Source organism: Hippocampus comes, unplaced genomic scaffold (genome assembly GCF_001891065.2).
Source record: "Hippocampus comes isolate QL1 unplaced genomic scaffold, H_comes_QL1_v1.1 scaffold150, whole genome shotgun sequence".
Lineage (NCBI taxonomy): Eukaryota > Metazoa > Chordata > Actinopteri > Syngnathiformes > Syngnathidae > Hippocampus > Hippocampus comes.
Genome location: NW_017805496.1, coordinates 510760 through 520833, shown reverse-complemented (window position 1 = coordinate 520833; position 10074 = coordinate 510760). Strand labels below are relative to the sequence as shown.

General features: G+C 43.2%; 1 protein-coding gene and 1 long non-coding RNA gene across 3 annotated transcripts in view; one reads left to right on the top strand and one right to left on the bottom strand.

Moving 5' to 3' along the window:
- Positions 1-5088, bottom strand: part of LOC109519718 (uncharacterized) — a 10675-nt gene extending 5587 nt beyond the window's left edge. For both annotated transcript variants that reach the window (XR_002169015.1, XR_002169014.1), the window contains exon 1: positions 4724-5088. This is a non-coding gene — a long non-coding RNA (uncharacterized LOC109519718). The remainder of the gene's footprint in view (positions 1-4723) is intronic.
- Positions 1-9180, top strand: part of slc7a10a (solute carrier family 7 member 10a) — an 11805-nt gene extending 2625 nt beyond the window's left edge. The window contains exons 2-11 of the mRNA XM_019876411.1: positions 2562-2766; positions 3213-3364; positions 5136-5261; positions 5401-5554; positions 6207-6330; positions 6789-6892; positions 7161-7257; positions 7354-7503; positions 8420-8597; positions 8666-9180. Of these exons, the coding sequence (XP_019731970.1) occupies positions 2562-2766; positions 3213-3364; positions 5136-5261; positions 5401-5554; positions 6207-6330; positions 6789-6892; positions 7161-7257; positions 7354-7503; positions 8420-8597; positions 8666-8763 (1388 nt within the window). The 3' untranslated portion in view covers positions 8764-9180. The remainder of the gene's footprint in view (positions 1-2561; positions 2767-3212; positions 3365-5135; positions 5262-5400; positions 5555-6206; positions 6331-6788; positions 6893-7160; positions 7258-7353; positions 7504-8419; positions 8598-8665) is intronic.
- Positions 9181-10074: the final 894 nt, after the last annotated feature.

The following is a 10074-nucleotide window of genomic DNA, read 5'->3' as shown; positions in this document are numbered from 1 at the left end:
GGGGGGGGGCTTTTGGGTGTTATCTTATGACATAACAAAGACAACACGGCTGTTACGCAACATCTCACACGGCCTCCACAAGTGAACGTGACAGCCATGAATGCTTCTCTCTGCTCACACCACATCATTAGCGGACCCTCGGAGATGCTGAGAACACAGCGGAAGTGCAGGGTGGTGGTGGCGGCGGCGGCTGGGGGGGATGATGTATGATGATGAGGCGGCCATTGCGTGCCTCTACAGATGAGATGCTGTAAAAATTCCCCATCCCCATGAAAGTGAAATTTGCAAAAGTCTCTTCAAGTTACGAAACGTCTCAACAAGAAAATGTTGCCTCTTGTTATGAAAGAAATTTCAAGATACGAAAGGTGAAAATACAGTATGGGCTGCTCCTCGCAGCTCCGAGTTTCCTGAACGCAACATACTTATAGCTGCTCTGCCATTAGCTATTTCCGAGCATCTTGCTGGCATCCCATTGGCTAAAAGGGACTTCTACTGTATGTGTCTATGCATGTAGATAGATAGATATGTGCCTATGCAGCGCCCTCGTCATTACCCCCTCGGGCCACAAGGCGTTCTGATAGTTTTATGTAAATGTGAATCACCCAGAAAAAGTGTTCACCAGTCGGGCGATCGCTCACTATGCTGATGTTTGCCTCGGACATTTTCGAACGGTTGTTCAAAGCCGACAAAAGCAAACGTCCTTGGATCAGTTCTTGACAAAACAGAAGGCAAAAAACACTTCTGAGAGAGAACGTGAACGAAAGAGTGCAAAAAAACGACGAGGATGTAAAATGATCATCATTTTTATGCTTTACTCTGCTCTTTGTTTTTTGTTTTGTTTTTTTTACATTATGCACAATAAACAAAATTATTGTGCAATGATCTAATTGTACATGTATTTGTTACATATTTTGATGCATTTTTATGCTTTAAAAAACATTTATATCTGAATTTTGGGGGGTCTTGGAACGGATTAGGGCATTTATATGGAAAAGGCGTCTCTACTTTAGTAAAAATAGCACACGAAGCTCCCGACAGGGTGCCTTATCACGGACCCCAGAGGAACAAATACTGGTTACTGTTACCAAGGTAGCTCTTCCATTGAGAAAGCTGTAAGACGTCAAGGGAACAAAAGCAGCAGCTTGGAGTGTGCCGCCAAGGTGGCCAACCTGATAAAAGGTCACGACAAACATAGAACAATAAATGGAGGAAAGTCTCTAGTTACTCCGTACAATATCAGAAATACACTTAAAGGGGGCCGTTTTTCCATCATTGATCTCGCGGCGGTTTGTGCGCAAGTCATCATGTGTCGACAGTGCCTGCCCACCCACCACGAGAAAAATCACAGAATCAATTCAATCTTTTGACTATTTCTGAAAATGTTATGCAACAGTGACTTGATCTGTAAGGCCTGGCAAAGATCCAAAACTCGTATTACGACACTGCTGCTGCACCTGTTCAATCCCATAGCTCCACCCCCATCACCGTAACAGATGTTGAATCGATTTTACACGATTTACCATGCATGGGAAACGATCGCGTTCTGTATGAGCGCCCTTGCCGGCGTCACAATAGCGGCATCCGCTAACCAAGTGCTAATTTGTTTGTGCCGCCCACCTCAACACTCGACCCCGTTAGCCGTGATGCATCGACATCGCCGGCGCAATGTTTCCCGCATCACGGTCAATGAAAGGGGCGTGAGAAAGTGTCACGGTTGGACGACTGGTGGGACGGGAAATAAAGCCTAAAAAGTGTCCCGTAGGGCGGAGCAAGTGACGGTGATCTCGATTTCCGAGGCCTCAAGAAGGATGGGGAGGGAGTCAAAGAGAGGGGAGGTCATAAATCGAACCCCCTCCATTGGTTGTGCGTTAGAGTGAACTCCATTACTATGCTGAAAGCAAAACGTGGCTTTTCAACCCCCCATTGAGACCCAGGAACTCCCTCGACTGGCAAGTGATGCTTAATCCGCCCCATCGAGGATTTACTTCAGCAAGCCTCCTGTATTTAGCTGTACCACCGACCCCAACATTAGTGATTCAAAATGTCTTTTTTTTTTTTTTTTTTTTTTTAAAGGTTATCACATTAAATAATTGGTAAATTGATTTACTGTAAATGATCAAAAGCACGAGTCAAATCATTTATTCTAAACGTTTTACATTTATTTTAAAAAAGGAATTGGTTCATCATAAATTTAAAAATGATTGATGAAAAAAAATTGAAATAAGTTTGACTTGTATTTTCAATTGAAATCATGGCTAAATGAATGAGCACTAATTTGAAACAAGTGAATTTTGAATGAATATTTCCGAACTTTTGGCATGAAAGAAGTACAATACAATATACATCTTTGTTTATACTGTATAGCGCTTTGGCAACAGCTGCAGCTGTCACAAACATAACAGTTAACACGAAATAACAAAATAAGTGGTTAAAATGAATTAAATCTAAATCTAAAAATGTATGTTCCATTCCACAGTATGGATGTATGGATGTATATACCTGTATGTATGTGTAATTTTGCCGTTTGTGTTAGCATGTCTTTCTCTCTTTCCTGTCCTCAGGCAATATTATTGGCTCGGGCATCTTCGTGTCCCCCAAAGGCGTCTTGGAGCATGCCGGCTCCGTGGGACTGTCGCTCATCGTGTGGGTGTGTGGAGGCGGGATCTGCGTGCTGGGTTCCATGTGCTACGCCGAGCTGGGCGTGACCATCCCCAAGTCGGGAGGAGACTACTCCTACGTGACGGAGATCTTTGGCGGGCTCATCGGGTAGGATTATGAGACCAAAAATAAGCATCAGACTCACACTGTATGTCACAAGTCCGTCTCAAATTTTGAAGCCAGTCTTAAGTTATTGTGTAAGTTATAAGTCCGCCCACTCCCCGTTAACTTGCCCTTCTTGATGCTGTTCTTTTGCAAAAAAACAAAGCAAAAGTCTTAACTACTGGGTTAAAAATAACCCAATGTTCTTCTTTATATTTGTAATAACCCATTATTATTTTTCTAATATTGGGTTGCAAATATGAACCCGACATGTTTACCAACAACCCATATTGGGCTATTCTAGAGCATACTCGTTAAAAGTAACCCAATGTTTGTTGTTTTTAACCCAGTAGTTTGAAGGGTGTTTGATGCTTGCTGAACTGAGGTCGGTGTTTTTTTTTTTGTCGTCGTCATCATCGTTCTATCCATGGAATTTGTTTTGTGCACCTCAGCTTTCTGTTGCTCTGGAGCGCCGTGCTGATCATGTATCCGACCACGCTGGCCGTCATCGCGCTCACCTTTGCCAACTACGTGCTGCAGCCCGCCTTCCAGAACTGCCTGCCGCCGTATGCCGCCACCAGGCTGCTGGCCACCACCTGTGTCTGTGAGTAGCCCGCATATCCACCGTCAAGCACACTTGGATGCGGCTGTGGCCGACGGGGATGAAACGGTTTACCCGTTTTGGAAGATTTGTGTTTGTGTTTGTGTTTCAAATGTCCATTAGGGGGACAAGTGTATTTAGCGGCTCGCTTGTACTAATTGCCTGCCGGCTTTTTTTTTTATGTTATAACATAGTTTCTGATATTTCACAATATATTTGTTGAAATATTTTCCAAATATTTGGCTTTATTTTTGTATTATTTCATAATATTTTAGGAGTTCTCATCAGATATTTTAGTGTAAAGTCAAAAATATTTTCTAGAGGTGCAGTGATTCATCGATACCTCATCAATGATCAAATTAATCGATCATTATTTTGATAATCGATTCATAATTTTGAAACTTTGTTGAATATAAAACTTTCCACGATAGAATTTCATCCTCTCAACAGCTTCTTTGTGTTTTGTGTTTCTGCTTTTACAAAAAAAGAATCAACATTTTTGGCGATTTTCTGACATGTTACAAACCAAACTGGTAATTGAATCACAATCAATTTTCCTTTGTGCACTTCCTGGACAGTCAATTTGAAATAATGTCCTGTTTTTGAATCAAGGTATGGAAATTGTTTCATTTTAATCGATTATTCAACAAAATAATCAACGGATTAATGATCAACAAAATAATCTCAGTTGCAGCTCTTATATTTTCTTCGTTAACAGTTTTTGAATTTTTCTTTTTTTTGGGGGGGGCGCGATATTGTTGTTCATGTTTTTCTTTCAAACATTTTTGTCTTTTTGGACAATTTGGTCAAGCTTTGTTCCAAAGCATTCTGTCCTGAGTTACGGGGCTCTCTCGGCTTGGTTGTGATGTCACGCCATACGTGAAATCTGGCAGCTGAATTTGTGTCCACTTTGACCACAGGAATGCAGTGCATGCGAAGTCTTTCATGGAAACTGCTCACACAAGTCTACGGCGGCAACTTGAAAGAAAAAAAAAAAAAGAAAAATGTCAGGAGCTCTTTTTACTGCAGCGCTGGCTTTAATGGCGACATTCCATGGAAGGAATTCACCTTTAAGTGTAGCATTGGCGTTAGGGCTGAACCATTCATTGTATTTGTGCAAATACCGTTGATACAATTTTCTTATACTGGCTTCTAAGGTTATCATGTGACCTGCTGAAGTGTCCTTCAATAAATCACTCGAACATGATTGGAGTACAGTACTGGCAGGGTTCAGTCCACGTGCAAAGTAAAGTACATTCAACCCCGCTATTCGAGAGAATTACTCCCCCCCCCCCCGCCCCCTTTCATAAATGTTAGTATTCTGCCGTCGAGCTTTCAGCTGTCACTGGAACATAGATTTACCTGCACTGTCGCTTTCCTGGACGCCTGGCGCCTCACTCCTGTCAGAGCCAAGACGGACGCTTGGCATGTTGGGTGTTCGAGTGGGAGGGGGACACTCGAGCATGACTGCAGAGGAAAAACAAGGGGCAGCGAGGGATTTTGGCTCCTCAGAAAAGCTGCAGCCAAACATTCACAGCGGAAGCAGTTTGAGTGGTGGGAGGAAAAGTTTTGCCCAGTGATGGATGCTCTTGAACGCCCCGATGTGAGAAAGAGTCTTGAAAGGGCTATAAAATCAAAACGGTTACACACTTATCTTGTGGTGTGATAATGCCTAGTTGCAACCATTTGGCCACTGAGAAAACTACACTAACATAACTTTGGTATTTGGATTATTTATCATATCGGGGGAAAAAAAAGTGTTCTTGTGTTGCAGTGTTCTTGACCTGGGTGAACTGCTCTAGTGTGCGCTGGGCCACCCGGATCCAGGATGTGTTCACGGTGGGCAAACTGCTGGCTCTGGGCCTCATCATCATTGTGGGACTGGTTCAAATCGGCCGAGGTAACCACACCAAATTTTAAAGCCTTGTTTCCACCATGTTCGCTACACTTCGGTTCGCTACCTTTTTCGGCCGTCACTGTGTCCCATTGACGCGAAATCCCGCATACGTGTCCATCGTGATGGAATGTATTGTTTCCAGGCTACTACGACGCTCTGGTGCCCAGTGTGGCCTTCGAGTTCAGTCAGGAACCATCTGTCGGTCAGGTCGCACTGGCCTTTCTGCAAGCGTCCTTCGCTTACAGCGGCTGGAACTTCCTCAACTATGTCACTGAGGAGGTGGTCGAGCCACGCAAGTATGTCTTTGTCTTTTTTTTTTTTTATTTTTTTTAGCCTTTCATCCCTGCTCACAACATTGCAAAACTGGACAGAAAAACAAAACAAACAAAACAAACTCAACAACAATCTCGAAACATGAGGATGGTTGTGTATGCATTAAATGTCGATGTCGCTCCCAAAGACGTGAACTATGCCCCATACAAGATGTTGCATTTTATGACTTCTTCATCCATCAATAAATGGAGGCAGCCAACGAAGATGCGCATTGCGACAGAAATAGGACGTGGACACATATTGAAAGGGGAGGGTCAGCGGCACGCGGGCAGCTTGAATATTTAAGACATAAAGATATATCGCTCACTCCTAATAAAAATAGTGTACTACAAAACCGTATTAAAAAAAAAGCTGCAACATCTACATCCATGGAATTATGGTATGTCTCTTAAGATGAACTCACTCATGCCCAGAAGTCAAAACTCATACCACATTAAGATTTTTTTAAAAAGAAAATGCTCAAAGTAAGCAAAATATTCTTACACAAACACTGCCTAGCCTAAAGCGATATCTTGGCAGACGTACAACAAGCATGTTTTGCCTTGAATTGAGAGATTGAATCTGATTGAAACTGCTACCGTCATCTGCACGTGTGCCTTCATTTCGTTGAATTAGGAACCTGCCCCGGGCTATCTACATCTCCATCCCCTTGGTGACGCTGGTGTACACAATGACCAACATCGCCTACTTCACCTCCATGAGCCCCGAGGAGCTGCTGGCGTCCAATGCCGTGGCGGTGGTAAGGGAGTTGCTTACGCTCATTTTCCGGTTGTTGACTCGGCGAAGCTCTCAGTTTCATTCAACGCAAAAGACAAACTTAACTGAACTCGTGAGCAGTGGTGAACAGGCCGCTGCAACCCCTTATAGTGGCGTATGCCCAAATAAATGCTCTATATTCTATGTCATGCCACCCGCGTTAGACGGCGAAAGAAAAAAAAAGAAGTGCCGTTTAGCAGAGCTAGACAATTACTTGACATTTAATATTTAATTGTGATTTTTGAATTAGGCTTCTCTAGATCTTTAAAATGTGATAGTCGAAGAGCAACGATTAATTCCACTTTGACATGCTCGAGTCCTTTGGTCAACTCGGCTAAATGTGAGACATTTCATATTTGGACGACCTTCCTTTCATTTTGGGACAGGTCATGTACTCAAAATCAATTGTATGATTGATGTTGCTATCCTGTCACGTTGCAGACGTTTGGTGAAAAGCTGCTGGGCATGTTCTCTTGGGTGATGCCCATTTCCGTGGCCCTGTCCACTTTTGGGGGTATCAACGGCTATCTCTTTACCTCCTCCAGGTAAAACGCACATACAAACACACTGGCAAGGCACCACCACACAAAAAGCACTTCACATCACATGCTATACTGAATGTGCAGTATGTGGCATGTGTATGTAATGGCGAAACTAGCAGTGTTTGGCCTTGGTGGAGGTCAACTGTATTTGTGTCAATCTGTGTGTGTGTGTGTGGATATATAAAGTGTGTGTGTGTGTGTGTGTGTGTGTGTGTGTGTGTGTGTGTGTGTGTGTGTGTGTGTGTGTGTGTGTGTGTGTGTGTGTGTGTAGGTTATGTTTCTCAGGGGCCAGGGAGGGTCACCTACCTTACTTGCTGGCCATGATCCACCTTAAGAACTGCACCCCCATTCCGGCCCTGATGGTCTGCGTGAGTAACTTGCACTTCCTGCCACAATAAAATACAGGCTGCATCATTAGGCACACACGCTCGTGAATACGCATCATCTCGCCCGGTGTCCCGCAGTGCTTCGCCACCATCGTCATCCTGTGCATCGGTGAGACGCACAATCTGATCAATTACGTGTCCTTCATCAATTATCTGTCGTACGGCGTCACCATCGCTGGCCTGCTCTACCTCCGCAAGAAGAGTCCAAACCTGGTGCGACCAATCAAGGTACTACGACCCCTGAAAATTCACTCAAGCCACTGCAAAGGTAGAAAACACAACTTTCACTTATAAAGAGAAAGCTGAGTGGGGATTGTCATAATACAATAAAAGAAAAAAAAATCTCACCAGTTTCTAAATTGAACAGAAAGTTAGCCATGTAACAGGTGGAGAATGATGTGAACGTTTGCTAATCATTTCAAGTATTCAACTGTGATTTCTCATGGAAATGGAACGTGTCCGTCCGTGATGTGACACACATGCGCATAAAGTGATGTGCACAAAAAAAAAAAAAAGTGACACGGTGTTTATGGAAGTAAATATGGTCCCCCATGTAGGGGCTCATCTCATCACCTCATATAGAGAGAGTCGTGACGCGGGAGGAGGTAGAAATATTTTGGGGAAAGAGGTGACTCTCCCTGAGCTCCTCATTTCATGGAAACATCGACTAAAGATGACGTCTGGATGTAGAGGATCGGATTTGAAAAAAATGGGAATGTACTGGTGAGATGACATGAAAAAAAATCAGATACACTTAATGGAAAAAAATAAAATAAAATGAAATCGGAACTGAACTCTACTGTGAAAATAGCCTTTATACACACACTCAAACTCCCCATAACGTAAAGAAACACGCATGTACAGCACACTAACACTACGAACCAAATTTTCTCTACATTTTATCCGAGCAATTTTGTGTGTGTGTGTGTGTGTGTGTGTGTGTGTTTAGATACATTTACCAAGTTTTTAAATTAATCAAAAATCATGTGTGAGGGGTAAAACTAAAACTATTTTGTAAATCTCTTTATATGGTCTTTAGTGGGACTGAAAGCCGTCCCTCGCGATATGGTTCACTAGACGGTGGTCTTTATCATTCCAAAGCTAAAGAAAAAGCTGTTTGGTTTTTTTTGTCTGTGGTTTGCAGGTGAACCTGCTGATCCCCATCGCTTACATGCTGTTCTGGGTGGTGTTGCTGTGCTTCAGCCTGTACTCTGAGCCAGTGGTGTGCGGCCTGGGCATGGTCATCATGCTCACCGGCGTGCCCGTCTACTTTGTGGGCGTCTGGTGGAAGAACAAACCCAAGTGGATTTACAAATTCACAGGTGACTGCTTGCCTGCCATGTCAAGTCCATACCTGTGTGTGTGCTTCATGTTGTTCATCTCCCCGCAGAGAAACTGACCTACATGGGCCAGAAGGTGTGTTACGTGATGTTCCCTCAGGAGGACCCCGAAGCCGAAGCTCTCACGTCATCCAAAAATACAGACTGAGCCTTTGTCGCCACCTGATTGGCGAATTCACAAATACACTCTTGTTGAAATGTGACTTCAAGCACACACACACACACACACACACACACACACACACACACACACGCACACACACACACACACACACACACACACACACACACACACACACACACACAAACACACACACACACAATTTAAGGGTATGGTGCCACCCACAGGTTAAAACGTGCACCTGCGGACCTCAATCTTGTATCACATCGAGCACTTCCTGTTTTTCTGACGCACAAGAGCGCCCCCCAATGGATGGGATGCTGACCGTAATTTTTTACAATCATTTTTCTATGCAATTTGGCCGTTTGTGTCGACACTAAAACAGCTTTTAACTCATCGAAAACAGATTCAAGACAACGTGAAGACTTTATGAAACTTTTTTTTAAAAAACATGATAATGCGAAGACTTTTTGGGGATTTTTATTTAGTCCCCTTCTGAAATGCAAATGTGTGAGGGAGGATTTATTTCACTATCATCCATTGATCCATTTTCTAATCCGTTTATCCTCAAAGGTCGCGGGTGAGCTGGAGCTGTCTTTGGGCAGTAGACGGGATACACCCTGAACTGGCTGCCAGCCAATCACAGGGCACACGTAGATGAACAACCATTCACGCTCACACTCACACCTAAGGACATTTTTAGAGTGTCATGCATGTATATGGCATGTGGTAGGAAACCGGAGTACCCGGGGAAAAGCCACGCAGGCACAGGGAGAACATGCAAACTCCACACAGGAAGGCCGGAGGGTAATCGAAACCCTGCACCTCTGCACTGTGAAGACAACAAGCTAACCAGTTGACCACCGTGCTGCCACGTCACGATCAGTTTTCTGTAAAATGACTTTCATGAGGTTCAGTCTGACAGTGCGGTGTGATAGCGCCACCAGCTGCTACTCTCGGGGGAAATCATTTTAAAGTTGATTTTAAATGTGTTTTTTTAAAGATGTTTTTAAAGTTCACTCCTGGTTAACTCTGCTATCTTTTATGCTACATGAATGCGAATGTGCCTTTTTGATGAGCATTTGTTTGCTGTGTGTATTGTCATCTTTGTATAAATGCCAGGGAAACAATGATAAACATTTTTTTTAATGTTGTTGCTGATTGGTTGATCTGCAAACAACAAATTGGTGCATCTCTCTATATATTTATATTTTAAATGCATATTAATTGCTCTTATACTGCCACTACTTTGTACATGTTACTTCCTCGTTTGTATTATAATAATAAGATTAATAATAACAGTAACCCAAAGATACATTCTCTCTCTTTATATATATA